The sequence below is a fragment of the Schistocerca gregaria genome, chromosome 1, assembly GCF_023897955.1.
Source record: "Schistocerca gregaria isolate iqSchGreg1 chromosome 1, iqSchGreg1.2, whole genome shotgun sequence".
NCBI classification, from domain to species: Eukaryota; Metazoa; Arthropoda; class Insecta; order Orthoptera; family Acrididae; genus Schistocerca; species Schistocerca gregaria.
Genome location: NC_064920.1, coordinates 674,239,734 through 674,257,649, shown reverse-complemented (window position 1 = coordinate 674,257,649; position 17,916 = coordinate 674,239,734). Strand labels below are relative to the sequence as shown.

Genomic DNA, 17,916 nt, shown 5'->3' with positions numbered 1-17,916 from the left:
ACAACCAGAACTTGAACCCAGGCCTCCTTGCTTACTAGGCAGATGTGCTAGCCATTTCATCACTCCAGCAGTATACCTAACTCAGAGGCACAAGATTACTCTAGTCCAAAGCTCTCCCTAACACAAACTTCAATTTACATCTTCGGCGTATTTTTTCCTTCTTAGATCGTCACTGTTGCCAAGGATCTCCGATATTGGAATAGTATCCTAGCATTGGAAATAATGGGGTAATACTGCCCGAACATGTTTAAAGCCGGCGGTAGGCATAAAACATCTTCCAAAATTGTACTAAATGTTTTCTCAGAAAATTATTTTCGACAATTAGAGCAGGACCTCTTAGTAACAAATAATCCTCAGCAAATAGTGAGCAGTGTGACGGGTACAGGGACTAGTGATCACAAAGTTATTGTAGCGAGGCTAAATACTGTAAAATCCAAACCCACCATTAACACACCCAAAGTACAAATACCTTAAAAAGCAACAAATAATCCTGAGCGAATAGGGAGCATCATGACGACTGCAGGAATTAGTGACCACGAAGTTTTTGTAGCGAGACTGAATACTGTAAAATCCAAATCCACCAAAGATGAATGCAAAGTATACATCTGTTTTAAAAGCAGATAAAAATTCGCTTGGTGCCTTTCTAAGAGACAGTTTCCACTACTTCCGATCCGATTATTGAAGTGCAGACCAGATCTGGTTTGAATTCAAAGAAATCGGATCAGTGTCATTTGAGAGAAGTACATGGTGAACATTAATAAAACCAAAAAACTGCAGGGACGGATTCGTGACTGGAAATGGAGGAAAAATAGGTCCTATGAAAATGAATCTGGAAATGGACGGTGTGCCTGCAACGTCCCAGAACACAGTACAGAGCGCATCCTATCAATTCACGGTAGATCTTCAAAGTGTCCTCCACGGGATGCAATGCGTGCGTTCACATATACCTGCCATGCAGGTTACACGTAACCGTACTTTGGTTTACCCTGTGTTGGTGAACTACTTGCCTGGAACTTGTACTAGGGTTCGTCTCAATACTCTGTAGAATGCGGTCATCCACATGTGGTGTATACACAATCCGCCTCCTCACTCCATATTCGTCTGTCTGAAAGGACCCATGAGCAAACAAACGCCAGAAAACGTTGTGTGATGTGACTGGTGTCTGTGAGGGTACTTGCTTCGGTATAGCAGTGGTGCCTCCCGATCGTTTCCGTCTGCTTGGCCGTACACGAACACAATCTCGGTTTGTTCTCGACGTAAATACCGGAACATTCTGCTGCCTACAGTACACAACTGCGTGAATCACACAGCCTGCAACACACACGGAACAGATGTCACGTGGTGAGAGGAACTTCCGTCTACTGTGGCAACATGCATTTCCAGACACATGTTCATAGGATCTTTTTTCTTCCGTTGCCAGTCAGGAATTTGTTCCTGCAGTTTCTCGATTTCATCAGTGTTCACCTTGTATACCAAATACATTATTAAGAGATAGTAACACAGGTCAGAACACTGTTGCATAAGCACCGAAAAAAGCATCCCAAATTTAAAAGAACTCAAAATCCCCAAAATCGTCGAAATTTAGCGCGAACTTAAATGAATGGTGCTTTTCATAGTTTCCACCACGAAACTCTGTGTCGAAATCTGGCAGAAAACCCAAAGAGCACACCAGCGGCAAGATACAGTCAACACCTTGACTGTGTGGTAGCACTGGTAACGTCTCTGATCATAGTGCCACTAAAGCTGAGCTACTAAACACGGTTTTCCGAAACTCCTTCACCGAAGAAGGTGAAGTAAATATTTGAGACCTGGACTCTAGAACAACTGCCAACAAGAGTAACTCAGAAGTAGATATCCTCGGTATAGCGAAGCACTTTAAAAAGGCAAGTCGTCGGGTGCAGTTTGTATACTAGTCAGGTTCCTTTCTGAGTATGCTGATACAATAGTTCCATATTTAGCAACAATTTACAACCGCTCGCTCGTCGAAAGATTCGTACCTAAAGAGAGGAAAGTTGCACAGGACGCACCAATACTCATGAAGGGAAATAGAAGGAAGCGCTGAACTGCAGACATGTACTTTATTCGAACATTATGAATTACCTCGAAGGAACGATTCAGAAAACGTCGTTCTTGTGAAACACAGCTCTTTATTGTCACGAAGTAATGAGTGTTGTCAACAGGGAATATGAAACCGATTCGATACTTTTTCACTTACAAAAGGCTTTTGACACCGTTCCTCACAAGCGAATTCTAATCAGATTCCGTACCTATGGAGTATCGACTCAATTTTGCGACTGGTTTAGCAAGTTCCTATCAGAAAGGTCACAGTTCGTAGTAACTGATGGAAACTCATCGAGTAAAACAGAAGTAATATCAGTACATCAAAGACGTAGGGGACCATCTGAGTGGCCCTCTTAAATCGTTTGCAGGTGATGCTCTCATTTGCCTTCTTGTAAAATCATCAGTTGATCAAAACCAGTTGCAAAATTATTTAGACAAGATATCTGTAGAGCGCAAAAAGTAGCAATTGGCACTAAATAATGAAAAATATGAAGTCATCCAAAAGGGTACTAAAAGAAATCCACTAAAATTGTTTACACGATGAATCACACAAATCCAAAAGCTGTAAATTCAAGTAAATACTTAGCGATACGATTACAGATAACTTAAATTGGCACAATCAGATAGATAATGTTGTCGGGAAAGCAAAGCAAAGACTGCGATTTATTGGCAGAAAACTGACAAAATGCAACAGGTCTACAGGACTGCTTCCAATACGCTTATCCAGCCTCTTCTGGAGAACTGCTGTGGGATCCATTGTGAGATGGGACAGACGTCGGACATCGAAAAGTTCAAAGAAGGGCAGCTCTTTTTGTGTTCTCGCGAAACAGGTGACAGAGTGTCACGGACACGATACGTGAATTGGAGTGGCAGTTACTAAAACAAAGGCGTTTTTCGTTTCGACAGGATCTTTCCGTGAAATTTCAATCACCATGTCTCTTCTCCGACTGCAAGAATATTTTTTGGCACCCACCTCCATAGAAAGAAACGACCACCATAGTAAAATAAGAGAAAACACAGCTCTCACGGAAATATTTTAGTGCAGGTTTTCCCCTCGCGCAATTCGTGAATGGAACGGTAGAGAAATAGCTTGTAGGTGGTTTGATTAACCCTCTGCCAAGCACTTAATTGTGAATTGCAGAGTAATCATATAGATTTAGATGTGGGTTTGCCTCCATCTCCTAGTAAAGAACCGTGATGTGCAAGCTAACTTTGAATACCGTTTAGAATGGAATGACAAAAGTCTCGGGGCCCAGAACTCGTACTGAAGAGCAACGAACTTCAGTTCCCAGTTTGTTCATTCCGTATTACATTTTCTTGTGATTTGCATAAATGATGAATAGTGAGAAGCTTTCTGCAGCAAAGTTAGACCCGACATCTCCCCCCCCCCCCCCCCCCGCCTCCTTCCCCGCCTTCAAGTACTCTCTCTTACTCGTACGATACACTAAACTGCGACACACGCTCTAATAAGTAGGGATTTCAGGAAGTAAGTTACCCACGTCGCCCCGTGCGTGCAACGAGAGTGACGCATTTTCAGAAGGGAGTACATGTTCCAGGTTTCCTGTAGACAGTTGTGCTGTGATGTGGATAACAGTTGCATTGCAGTGTGGGAGTGAGGGAAACTTGAAACGTACTCCAAAACTGATATACACGGGACAGTACGATTCTTGTCGGCCAAATGTTTACACTGCACTCACATTAGCCGTGAAGTTCTAGCAGCATATGAACCATATGCAATATAGCGTCCAGGCGTAGAGGAATGGTGCTAAAAATTTCACCAAGTCTTTACTTACGTGGCTGATTCTGTTTGGGCAGGAAGGAAGATGTGATTTCCGGTAATCTGAGAGAACATCTCGGGGAAAAACATTTTCCGCAGATGAGGCGGTTCACGCAGTATTTCTCGAATGGTTCCGTGACAAAGGAGCGGATTTGTATCGCTGAGGAACAGAATTATTGGCAGAACGTTCCCATCATTTTACTTGGCGACTTTGCTGAAAAATAGTGTCATTTATCTGTTCAAGAATGGTTCGCATGGGTCTGAGCACTATGGGACTTAACATCTGAGGTCATCAGTCCCCTAGAAGTTAGAACTACTTAAACCTAACTAACCTAAGGACATCACACACATCCATGCCCATGGCAGGATTCGAACCTGCGACCGTAGCGGTCGCGCGGTTTCAGACTGTAGCGCCTAGAACCGCTCGGCCACCCTGGCCGGCCATTTACCTGTGACACTCTGAAGTGTAACGCAGCGTTCAATAAAAGTTGCTCGGCCTGCCATAGTAACGAGTAACTTGCTATTTGAAGTCCTTTTGATTCATGACTATCTCATAAATACGATCTTCAGTTCTCTTCATTTTAAAGATCGTTAGTGAACTTACATGTATTTACACCAAAAAGTTATCAAATGCTTATATCTGCGTAATCACATATTGCTTTTACTATTTCGAGCTGGTCAGGGTCATATTTCGGAATCACTTTGTGGTAAAAACCATTTACGAGAACATAACGCTCCTAACTAAATTATCTGTTTCTCAGTGGATTTACGACCTATAAGTGGTCAATTTTGAGGTGTTATTCAGATATGAAATATGTGCACTGACGGAAAAAATCGTAACAACAAGAAGGAGTTGTGCGACATAATCGGAAGTTGGTAGGCGTGTTCCTACATCTGAAAGATTTCGTGCCGATCGTATAAGGGTGGCGTTAGGAAGCAAATCAGGTTTGCTTTAAATACACGCTGTACCGGTAGTGAGTATTAGTTCTCATTGCGATTGGACGTGGTGAGATGATGTCAAGAATGCCTTTAAGGTGACAAATACGCCGATATCAATACCTCACTGAGTTTGAACGAAATCATGTAATAGGGCTACGAGAAGTTGGATGTTAATTCCGCGATACTGCAGAATGGCTTGGCAGGAATTCAACCACGATATATGTTTGCTGGCAGCTGTGGTCACGAGAATATGCCGTCGTAACAAGACAGGGATCCGGACGGTCACGTGGCATTCCCAAGAGGGAAGACCATCGCGTTCGGCGTATGGCTCTGGCGCATCGCACTGCATCTGCAGCAGCAATTTTAGCAGCAGTTGTCGCCACAGTGACACAACGAATTGTTACAGATCGTTTACTTCAAGGACAGCTCCGAGACCAAACAACGTGTAGCGTGCATTTAACTGACCCCAAACCAACGCAGTTCGCGACTTCATTGGTGTTAAATGAGAGCTTATTGGAGGGCAGAGTGGAGGTCTGTTGTGTTTTCTAATGAAATCTGGTTCTGCCTCAGTGCTAATGAGGCTGCGTTTTGGTTAGAAACACGCCAGTTGAGGCCTGAAACCCACCTACCTGCGTGCTAGACACACTGGGCCTACATCTGAAGTTATGGTCAGAAGTGTGATTCCGAATGACAGCAGGAGAGCTCTCGTGGTTACCCACACACCCTGGCAGCAAATTTGTACATCAGTCTGGTGATTCGATCTATTATGCTCCCATTCATGAACAGCATTCAAGGGGGTGTTATCAAACAGGATAACGCCCGCCCACATGCCGCTGTTGTAATCCAACAGGCTCTGCATAGTGTCGACATGTTGCGTCGGCTTGCTCGATCGCCAGACCTATCTCCAGTCGAGCACCATATGAGAGATCATCGCACGGCAACTCCACCGTCATCTACAACCAGCATTAACCTCCCTGTATTGACCGACCAAGTACAACAGGCATGGAACTGCACCACAGAAATACATTCGGTACCTGTGCAACACAATGTATATACGTTTGCATGCTTGAATTCAACATTATTGGCGGTTACATCAGCTATCAACGTACAAGAATTTTAGCTTTGCATTGCCTTACCTGACACTTGCATTAACGTGTGAGCTTGCAACGTTAATCACTTAAATATATTACCTAAACAAACGTATTCCCACAGTTACGTTATCCTAGATTCACTATTTTTTGGTGTTCCAATTTTTTTCCGTCAGTGTATTTACGAGCACACATTATTTGAAATTTCTGTAGTATGTTATATTTCGATAATATAAATTATAGTATGTTTCATCTCGTATTTTCTGTTAACATCCAGCTGCCAATTCGCATTTCGTTTCAAAGTACGTTCCGCTGTTGAATTGTATCTTCATTTGTTTCTCAACCCCAAATGACAGATTGCAGCAAAAATTATCTAATGTGACTCTCTAACCTTGGGGTGTTTTATGTGTCAGGTTAGGTGGCTCTATCGTTAGCATTATAAAATGGGCAACACATGAACATCAGCTGCAATATGACGATCTGTGGTCGCTGTCGAGAAATTAAAATTCGACTCTTTAAGATACTTGTCCTTTCCTGAATAGAAGAAAAAGCTACACACGCTAAGAGTGAGCAATTTACTAGCTTATCCCTTATCGTAAGTATATATTGGAACCGTCTTGCAGCGCTTTCGAGTGGTGTCATTGAGGTGCTGGTGCACTGAAGCTTTGAATCGTGCTGTCGAGTATTAACTGGGCATGGGATGGTAGAGTGTACACAGTGCAAGTAAAGATCGAGCTTCTGTTATACCCCTGTGCACAGCATTAAATTGCAAAGAAGGTTTCTATTCGCACTTATGTTGGACTGAGTATTGTAGTAACAGGCAATGGAAGCTGGAAAATCTCATAGGGGTCATCTACCTATATCGGAAATGACGTCTTAAGTACGTTTGTTTAGACGTCAGGTATTGATCTCAAAGAAGTCCATGTAGAATGTTAACTCGAAGCTGATGAAGGAGAGAGAATATAAAGAATTAACCAAGCGTTGGCATGCAGCCTGCATCTCGGGAGAAGCACGAAGGGAGGATTCGAGATCAACGTCCCCACCCGGCGGACGACGGCAATTACGCAGGATGACGATCAGAAACGTACGCCACCATTTCTGTTCCTCTTCCCGTGTAGATTCTGGTGATGAGGAAAAAGGAGCTTCTGGTGTGCTCCGAGGAACTGATGTGAGACTGTTACTATTGACAATACGTATAAATGACCTAGTGGATAATGTCGGTACCACCACGAGGCCGTTCGCGGATGGCGTTGTTGTCTACAGAAAAGTCGCAACGCTAGAAAATTATAGCGAAATGCAAGAAGACCTGCAGAAGACAGACAGTGGTCCGTTCAGGGACAACGCTGGACACAGGAGCTTTTTGAGGTGACTCACGGTTCTGTGTACAGCATCAGGATGGACGTATGTGCACGTGGACGCTCCAAGGAGAACAAATGTTATGCGATTGCATTCGTCATCGTAATACGGGTCCAGCTCCTGACGTGATGCTATTAGGTACACAATACTGTCCTCTCTGGTTTGCGTAGCCGGAAATCTGGACATCAGGTGTTACATTTCGTACGCGTTAAGATTTGTGGCTGTGCTCTATCTTCAAGATGTCGGTGACGTCATTTAACAACAAGGTAACGCAAGACCGAATGTTTCCTGCGCTACCCTCACCTGCATTGTTAATTAGTGTGTTCGGCTGTTTCCCTAACAAGAACGTTCTACAGATCTCTTGCTCATTGAAAACATGTGCCTACATCTACATCCACATCTACTTGATTACTCTGCAGTTCACACTTAAGTGTTTTGCAGAGCATGTATAGAAACACTTTCAAACTTTTTATCTAGTGTTCCATTCTCAAATTGCACTTACAGAAAATGAAGACCTAAATCATTCCGCTCAGCTCTGATTTTTCTTATTTTATGGTCTCTGTGTGTGGGTAGGACTGAAACTCACGTATCATGTCCCTGACAGTCTCATCCCCATTTCTTGAAAGATCAAAACGAGGTGCCGTTCTGTGAGCATTTACGATGTCTTCCGTCAATGTCCTCTGATAAGGATCCCATACCGAGCAGGACTACTGCGGAAGAGAACGGACAAGAGTAGTGCAGTAAGACTCTCGTAAGTCTGTTGGACCATCTAAGAGTTTTGGCAACCAAACTCAGTCCTTGACTCGCCTTGTCCACAAAATTTTCTGTGTGACTGTTGCAAGTTTAAGTTGTTCGTAACTGTAGTTCCTAGGGATTTAATCGAATCGACAACCTTTGAGTTTGGACATGGGGTGCTGAGAGACCCGTACACCACCGCTACTCGCCAGCCACTACGACAGATGAAACCTGGCACAGAGGTGAAGCAGCATGCAATCTCGTTCCCGTGTATGTCGCCCAAGTTCAGTTCGACTCGATTCCTAACTGAGTTAGAGACGATGTAGCAGTCAGAGGAGGCAGCTCTGTGTTACCTCAAAAAATTTAATCCTATTTTCTTCCTTCTGTACTGCATAAACAAATAAATAAAATCCCGTTATTAGCTGTCCTTCCTGCTTGGACTTTCAAAGGCAAATAGTGTAGATGTTCTTCCACAGTTAGTATTCGAAACAATTATACGGGTGCGAAAAATGAGCAATAAACTAACTTTCGCATGTAACGGCCAAGTTACATAGCTCGATGACAGTTGGACCATACATGGAAAGAACTGCTGCAGTATAGTACAGAATGTAACTGGAAGAAATATGCACTGTGACACTTTTATTGAAAGACATCAATGACACTGAAGTGACCGCGATTCGTGATGATCCCCTGAAAGTTACAGAAGCTGGAAACGGTTCTTGACAGGGTGTGTGGTCACCACGAACGGCGATGCATGCTCTGCCAACTGCGAGGACAATAACCGGTCCTTGCTGTAGGGGATTCAATTCCTCCACCAGCGCGTTTGACAACACGTGCTGCAACACACCTCCCTAACGCATCTCAAACGTGTTCAGTGGGATTTAAAGTCAGGTGAACCCGTAGGACAGTCCATTCGCCGAATACCGTCTCATTCCACGAGCTCCTCAACCTGTGCTGTTGATGCCTTCGCCCATTGTCATGCATAGAAGTGAAGTCAGGGTTTTATGCACCACTGAAAAGACGCACATTCGGAGGGATCTGAATCTGATAATAACACTGAGTGGTGAGTGTAGCGTGCTCAAAGGTCTGGAGGTCAATACGCGCATGAAAAGCTATACCTCCCCACACCATAAGACCTGGAGCACCACACCGATCATCTTCGATAATGTTCCTCGGTGCATTACGTGTTCCCACCTCACGCCAAATGAAGGTACGTAATGCAGCCAGCAACACTGTCGAATTGATCGTTTTGGTGCTCCAGGTTTTAAGGCATGGAGAGCAATAATGTTGCACGGGTGTTTAACGTACCTGGGGCGTACTAATTTCCACGTCTTTGAGCACGCAAAATTCAACGGTCAACGTTGCTATGGCACTGTGCTCCTTCCCTGAGAGCGTGTTTTCTGGAGTGCATTCGGCCCAGACTTCACTTTTATTGCTCCATACCTCAGTAGGCATAAGGGGGATCATTTTGTTGTGTGGCTGTTTGTCTCTCTGTACGACTCTTGAAAACCATTTTTCTCAGGAACGGATTGACGAACCATGTTGAAATCGATCACATAAAACAAGCTACTGTCCATTGGCGATGTGAAAAATTGAAGTTTCTAACTCAGTGCAATCAAAAATTATCGCCATTTACGTCGCATATTTTGATACTCTCAAACTCTTACATAACATCAGGTGGGAAGTGACGCAATTAACCACCCCGAACCATCTACATCTACATACATACTCCGTAATCCACCATACGGTGCATGGCGGAGGGTGCCTGGTACCACACAACTAGCATCTTCTCTCACTGCTCCACTCCCAAACAGAACGAGGGAAAAATGACTGCCTATATGCCTCTGTACGAGCACTGATCTCACTTATCTTATCTTTGTGGTCTATCCGCGATGTAAGTTGGCGGCAGTAAAATTGTACTGCAGTCAGCTTCAAATGCTGGTTCTCTAACTTTCCTTAGTAGCGATTCACGAAAAGAACGCCTACTTTCCTCTAGAGACTCCCACCCGAGTTCCTGAAGCATTTCCGTAACACTCGCGTGATGATCAAACCTACCAGTAACAATTCTAGCAGCCCGCCTCTGAATTGCTTCTATGTCCCCTCTCAATCCGACCTGGTAGGGATCCCAAACGCTCGAGCAGTTCTCAAGAGTAGGTCGTATTAGTGTTTTATAAGCGGTCTTCTTTACATATGAACCACATCTTCCCAAAATTCTACCAATGAACCGAAGAAGACTATCCGCGTTCCTCAGAACTGCCATTACATGCATGTCGCACTTCATATCGCTCTGCAATGTTACGCCCAAATATTTAATCGACGTGACTGTGTCAAGCGCTACACTACTAATGGAGTATTCAAACATTACAGGATTCTTTTTCCTATTGATCTGCATTAATTTACATGTATCTATATTTAGAGTTAGCTTGCATTATTTACACCAATCACAAATCCTGTCCAAGTCATCTTGTATCCTCCAACAGTCACTCAACGACGACATCTTCCCGTGCACCACAGTATCATCCGCAAACAGGCGCACATTGCTATACACCCTATCCAAAAGATCATTTATGTAGATTGAAAACAACAGCGGACCTACCACACTTCCCTGGGGCACTCTAGATGATAACCTCACCATCGAGGACAATGTACTGGGTTCTATTACTGAAGAAGTCTTCGAGCCACTCACATATTTGGGAACCAATCCCATATGCTCGTACCTTAGTTAGGAGTCTGCAGTGGGGCACCGAGTCAAACACTTTCCGGAAGTCAAGGAATATGGAATCCGTCTGATACCCTTCATCCATGGTTCGCAGCCTCAGATGTTCAGTTCCATAGTGCTCAGAGCCATTTGAACTTAAATTTGACCTAGAATCGTAAAATTTCGCATGAAGCAAGATTTCACAATACAAGTATGAGAACAAACGGGAAAACTTAATATGCGATTACATCACACGAAAAAAAATTTTTTTTCGTCCGTTGTTACCCGACTGACTATGTGTCCTTTCATCTGTAAAGACGCCTTTTTTTTATCAGAAACTGATACGCATATCGAGTTGGAATGTATGCCACATACCAAAAAAGTTAAGCTTGTAATTCAGTGCAATCAAAAGATACGGCCATTTAAGTTACATTTCTTAATACTCCCAAAGTCATTCATCGAAAGCTATAGCGAAGTTCCCATTGACCTAGAATCATGAAATTTGCCAGGAAGCATGGTTTCACAGTAAAAGTGAAGGAGGAAAACGGAAAGTTATTTATTTGTTATTATAACGCACGAAGAAAATATTTCTTTTGTCATTTTTTATCCGACTTCAAACTTAAAATTAAAATTTTCTTGAAAGTGTCAGAGTTTCCGAGACTGATGTGTTGCCAGTAACAAAAATGAAAACCCAGAGCGCGAGCCCCACACCAAGCCAGTTTTTATGGGTGACAGTGTGTGGCGATGCCGAACAACGCAGGTGGAGGAGCTCTTCTAAGGAGAGAATATTCGGCAAATGGACTGTTCAGCCGGTTCCCCAGACTAAAACCCCAAATAGCACGTTTGGGAGGCGTAGGAGCTCATAACAGAGCGTACACTGTCGTCTGTGGTGCTCACGCACTCTGTTAAGAACCGTGTCCCGCCTTTTGCTGTGTCCAGGTGACAATAAAAATCGATGTGGCTTGAGTGTGATTATTGTCCTTGAATAAAACTGTAATTTCTGTTCGAATCGTTGAATATGTCTTTCAGTTACCTTCTGTACGGCTCTGTAGCAGCTCCATGTACTCGTGTGTTACTACACTACTGGCCATTAAAATTGCTACACCAGGAAGATGACGTGCTACAGGCGTGTAATTTAGGAGAGAGGAAGAAGATGCTGTGATATGCAAATGATTAGCTTTTCAGAGTATTCACACAATGTTGGCGCCGGTGGCGACACCTACAACGTGCTGACATGATGAAAGTTTTCAACTGATTTCTCGTACACAAGCAGCAGTTGACCGGCGTTGCCTGGTGAAACGATGTTGCGATACCTCGTGTAAGGAGGAGAAATGAGTACCATCAAGTTTCCGACTTTGAAAAGGTCGGGTTGTAGCCTATCGCGATTGCGGTTTATCGTATCGCGACATTGCTCCTCGCGTTGGTCGAAATCCAATAACTGTTCACAGAATATGGAATTGGTGGGTTCAGGAGAGTAAATCGGAAATCCGTGCTGGATCCCAACGGCCTCGTATCACTAGCAGTCGAGATGACAGGCATCTTATCCGCTTGGCTATAACGGATCGTGCAGCCACGTCTCGATCCCTGAGTCCACAGATAGGGACGTTTGCAAGACAACAACCATCTGGACGAACAGTTCGACGACGTTTGCAACAGCATGGACTATCAGCTCGTAGACGGTGGCTGCGGTTACCCTTCACGCTGCATCACAGACAGGAGCGCTTGCGATGGTGTACTCAACGACGAACCTGGGTGCACGACTGGCAAAAGGTCACTTTTTAGGATGAATCCAGGTTCTGTTTATAGCATCGTGATGGTCGCATCCGTGTTTGGCGATATCGCAGTGAACGCACATTGCAAGCGTGTATTCGTAATCGCCATACTGGCGTATCACCCGGCGTGATAGTATGGGTTGCCATTGGCTACACGTGTCGGGCACCTGTTGTTCGCATTGACGGCACTTTGAACAGCGGAAGTTACATTTCAGATGTGTTACGACCCGTGGCTCTACCCTTCATTCGATCGCTTCGAAACCCTACATGTCAGCAGGATAATGCACGACAGAATGTTGCAGGTCCTGTACGCGCCTTTCTGGGTACAGAAAATGCTCGACTGCCTCCCTGACCAGCACATTCTCCAAACCTCTCACCAATTGAAAACGTCTGGTGAATGGTGACTGAGCAACTAGCTCGTGACAATACGCCAGTTGCTACTCTTGATGAACTGTGGTATGGCGTTAAAGCTGCATGGGCAGCTGTACCTGTACACGCCATCCAAGCTCTGTTTGACTCAATGCCCGGGCGTATGAAGGCCGTTATTACGGCCAGACGTGGTTGTTCTGGGTACTGATTTCTCAGAATCTATGCACCGAAATTACGTGAAAATGTAATCACATGTCAGTTCTAGTATAATATATTTTTCCAGTCAATACCCGTTATCATCTGCATGTCTTCTTGGTGTAGCAAATTTAATGGCCACTAGTGTAGTTTAATCGATCTATGTTACTTGGCAGTGATAAGTGACGCGAAATTTACTTTCCTCCTCGAGTGTTGCCCACCAGTGCAGTTCCGAGTCGAGTGTGACCTCGGTAGCGCGCTTCAGCGTCCACCGCTGCGGCGGCAGGCCGGGCGAGTGCAGCAGGTACGGCACACGGCAGAGAGGCGCAGCGCGCAGAGCCCCACCGCCGGCGCCGCCCCTCCTCCTCGTGCAGTGAGGCCTCCTCTCGTTGCAGATGGCGGCTGCGAGGCCCCAGTGAGCGCCCAGCCACCAGCCAGCGGAGAGCGGTGATGCGCCATGCTGTCCTACATGCTGCCGGTGGAGGAGAAGCCGCCGCTGCCCAAGAACATGCAGCTGCAGCTGGAGCTGCGCGGCGTGCGCGCCAGCGCCACCGACAGTAGCGTCAGCCCCACGAGCAGCTCCGCAGACACCAGCACCAGCGCCAGCGCCACGGCCACGGCGGGCACGCCCACGCCCACCGCCGACCCCGCGCCGCCGCCCGCCAAGACGCACCGCAACAAGCTCGTCGTCAACGGCACCAAGCACCCCCCGCTCAAAAGGTCAGTCCGCTGCGCCGCGCCGCGCACAGCCCTACTCGCTCAGTTCAGCGAAGTTTCTGGCAACAAAACCCACATCCCTCCCACCTACATCCCCTACCTTCATTAAAAATCTCTCGGTGTACATGCCGCGTCATTTCAGGATAAAACTCCAAGCTTTCGACCACTACTTCCATGGTCGTCGTCAGGGCTAAAACTAACTGTCATAAACTAGCGAGGCTCCCACTTTTATATGCAAAGGGCGGATTCTGATTGGCTGGAATACGTCACGGTAACAGCGATATGGCGCGTAGTGAAGTGGTGCCCTCTACTTCCATAGATGTAGTTTCTATCCCGCGTTGCTTGCAGCGCCATCCCTTGAATCGGGTATGTACACCGAGAGACTTTTACTCAAGAAATACGCCGCGAAAGACTTCGTAGGCATACATCCCCTAACCTCCACAAAAGAAGAAGGAACACGAATGTTGTCAACGCTGGTGCTTTCTCTTTACGCTGGTATATGACGTCACACGCAATAATCGTTAGGTCGATAGTTAAATCATGTCCGGTATCGGTAGGTTCGATATATCCATTACACATATAGAAAAAAATGCTATTGTAACATCAAAAACCACTTATAATTCCTGTTGTGTAGCACATTTTACGTATATTTTGGTGACTGGTTTATGTCCACCATTCTGATGACATTTGTCAAAACAGATGAGTGGTATTGGCAACTTCAGTATTTACCGAGGAGATGGTGCCACTTCAGCCAAGTCACACTGTATCGAGCATCGATGTAAGCTAGCGTCTGTATCTATACCGTGAACACCGCGTCAAACTGTAGCCTGTATATGTCTGCGGAAGGTAACTGGACAGATTTATCGACTGTCGACTCGAAGTTCCTTCAGACCCACTAGATTTCTGCCCAGTTGCTCCCAAGTTCCACCGAGTTCTTAGCCATCTTCCCACGTGGTCCCCTGTGTCTATGTGGCGTCAGAGCTTGCTAAACTGTATATTTATTACGCGTGTTGGTGAGATTTATTTCCTTGTTTCTGATGAGTCACCTCACAGCACACTTGTACGTTATCTCTACTTCTCAATTCATACTGCCTGAAAACGCCCTTTACTGTAGGAACCGCGATTACATATTTACTTTACGAGATCATTGCGGAATCGTCCCGAGCTATGATCTCTCTGCTGCAACATATACAGGGTGGTAAGAGAATGTGTGAAATGCTTGTAGGGATGTTACAGGGCAGGTTGTACTGAAAGATAAATGTTAAGAAAGAAATTCGATACGTTGCGCCGTTTCCGAGTTATTTAGCATTGGAGTTAGCCAATACGATCGTCGCGCGCGTAAATTCAAGTTTCAGCTAACGAGACAAAGCACGCATTGGGCAACACCGCCCCTGGCAAGCCGCTTGAATTGCAGCGAGCGACGCCCCAATTGGCTAAATTCTATGCTAAATAACTCCGAAACAGAGCAACGTATCGAATTTCTTTCTTAACATTTATGTCTCAGTACAGCCTGCCCTGTAACATCCCTACAAGCATTTCACACATTTTCTGACCACCCTGTATATCAAGAGGATGGTCGGAGCTGGATCTAAAGTACAGTCTCGCTCTAAAAAAATATGGTCAGGTGACCAGAGGCACCTTAGCGGTATCTTCGTGAACATGGAGTGCGCGCCATCCCATTCACTGCTTCACAGGAGCGTTTTCCCTCCAGCTGTTACACATGCAATTGCTCAAGAGCTTATCTGGGAAGAAGCTGCCCACTGAAGTATATCTGTTAGCCTACATGCATCTCAGTAATCGGCACTAACCTCAGACATCAATGTTACATTGTACTCTGTGATTTTCACTGCAGTTGTTCACAGTAGCAGCACTAGTCCACTTTCGAACAGTTCACGAACGTCAGCGCTTCGTAGAAATTATCACATTTTATCCAAGGAAGGTATCGATCATACCTTTTTTCATATAGGATACACGGCTGTTTGTAGCTTGTATACATTACAGCAGCTAGTGCAACACATAGAAACAGCCCCGTAGTTTCTCCCTGCGCCTGCTTCACCACGACTTACTTCATGACATAGACTGCGCATAAAGAGATATTCACTGCTATGAAATTCCAATTCGATGTTGGACTCGCGGAACGTTGCTTTTTGAGGCGTAATAATGCTTTCGTTTGTACAGATTTCGCTGACGAACTTGTCTACTGATAAATAAAACGGAAGTAGCCATGTAAAGTACAGTTTTCTCCGAACGGCGATTCTCCAAAAAGTACAGGGCAAGATCTGCGAAACTAACGCCGCCCTCCTTTCAAAGATCACCGAGCGAGGTGGCGCAGTGGTTAGCACACTGGACTCGCATTCGGGAGGACGACGGTTCAATCCCGTCTCCGGCCATCCTGATTTAGGTTTTCCGTGATTTCCCTAAATCGTTTCAGGCAAATGCCGGGATGGTTCCTTTGAAAGGGCACGGCCGATTTCCTTCCCAATCCTTCCCTAACCCGAGCTTGCGCTCCGTCTCTAATGGCCTCGTTGTCGACGGGACGTTAAACACTAACCACCACCACCACCCACCACCTTTCAAAGATCCCCGAGCTCGTCCGTTTAATTTCCTTCTGTCGGCTTTCTTCAGCTATAGTGACCTATTATGATTCTAATGAAGTGCCTCTCAGTTCCATCATTGTCTGCTGTCTTGCCTGTTTGAAAATAATTCCAAATAGTGCAGCAGACTCTACAATTTGTAGCACTACCCTTTGTTCCCCGTTTCCTTTGTAGTTCCAACCCAGTTTCCCAAAATGTTTCCATGAGACCTGAGCTTTTCATTCACCTTACCTATTAATGACTTAACGCTTCACTTCCACTTCATATCGGTTCGTGGTATAACCCCTGACATCCAAACGATCTGACAGGCTGAAGACGTTTACTATTGATCTTTTAATCAGATGTTATCATGGCCTTTCCCTGTTCTCGCCATTATTTTCCATTTACCAATATTTAAATATAGCTCCTATTCTGTCAATAATTGAACCGTTGCAATAACAATATGCTGTTAGCTGTAAGTCATAGGATAATCACCGATCAATCTATGCGTGCTGAAAACTCTAACAAGCCGGTTATGTTTATTGAGAACATCATTGGTACTATTATCTGCCCCCGAACACACTCAGCGTTACTTTCACTTCTGTTGATCATCCGCTGTGGATTGTACCTTGCTGTGGTCTTCAATCCGAAGACTGGTTTAATGCGTCTCTCCACACTAGTCTATATTGTGCAAAACTCTTCACCTCTGTCAGTATTACAGCCTCCATCCATTTGAATCTGCTTACTGTAGTCAATCCTTGGTCTGCCTCCAGAATTTTTAATCCCCACATTCCTTCCATTACCAAACGTACAATTCCTCGTTGTGTCTGGGGTACAAATGGTGGAGGAACTCTTTAACTGGTTGTCGCTTCTCGTTTCGTGACCGCGCGCCCTGTCCACACCACGTACCTCATAATACCGCGACGGTCGTACTGTTTTGCTCCACACTTGTGCTGGCTTGCCTGAAATTATGTATCTAATTATGCAAGCGGTTGTAGGGAAGCCCTCGTCTGAGACGATAAGAAATCACAGGCTGCACTGTTTACATTCTAAGTCATAACTGCTTATCCCAATTAACATTCTTGATGATTATCTATCCACAATATCACTTGGACGAGCATAGGCGTAACAGACGTGACGCGGGTGAGTGTTAATGATGCGGAAGCCGAATGATGGATCGAAGGTTCTTACGGTCGTCAGGCACACACATATATTTGGTACCAGTCCTCCTTGACATTAATAATGGTATAACACTGTCCGTAAAGTTAATTTTTCAGTTCTCACTTATACGAGCGTGCGCGTAACCGTCGCGGCGCGGTTGATTGTTGATGATGCGGAACGCGATGACCGAACGCACGTTCTCACGCTCACTACAGTAGGGGTAGCAGCAGCAGTAGTAGTAGTAGTAGTAGTAGTAGTAGTAGTAGAGCGGTTTTGGACGCACGACAGCAAGGTCATCAGCGCCCGTTCAGTAACATTCCTGAACAGGAATATAAAACGAAACAGAAAACATGGGTAACAATCGTTCAAAAACATGTGCTCACCCACACCAAAGCGTGGGATGAAGCAGAGCGTCAGCAGTAAAACATGGACAACACAGGAAGAAAATGATAGAGGGAGCTAAAAGACACTGACA

General features: G+C 45.1%; 1 protein-coding gene across 5 annotated transcripts in view; it reads left to right on the top strand.

Annotated features, from left to right (window-relative positions):
• Positions 1-17,916, top strand: part of LOC126362786 (uncharacterized) — a 1,515,202-nt gene that overhangs the window by 684,776 nt on the left and 812,510 nt on the right. For all 5 annotated transcript variants that reach the window (XM_050007910.1, XM_050007909.1, XM_050007911.1 and 2 more), the window contains one exon: positions 13,386-13,710. In XM_050007910.1, the coding sequence (XP_049863867.1) occupies positions 13,448-13,710 (263 nt within the window). In that variant the 5' untranslated portion in view covers positions 13,386-13,447. The remainder of the gene's footprint in view (positions 1-13,385; positions 13,711-17,916) is intronic.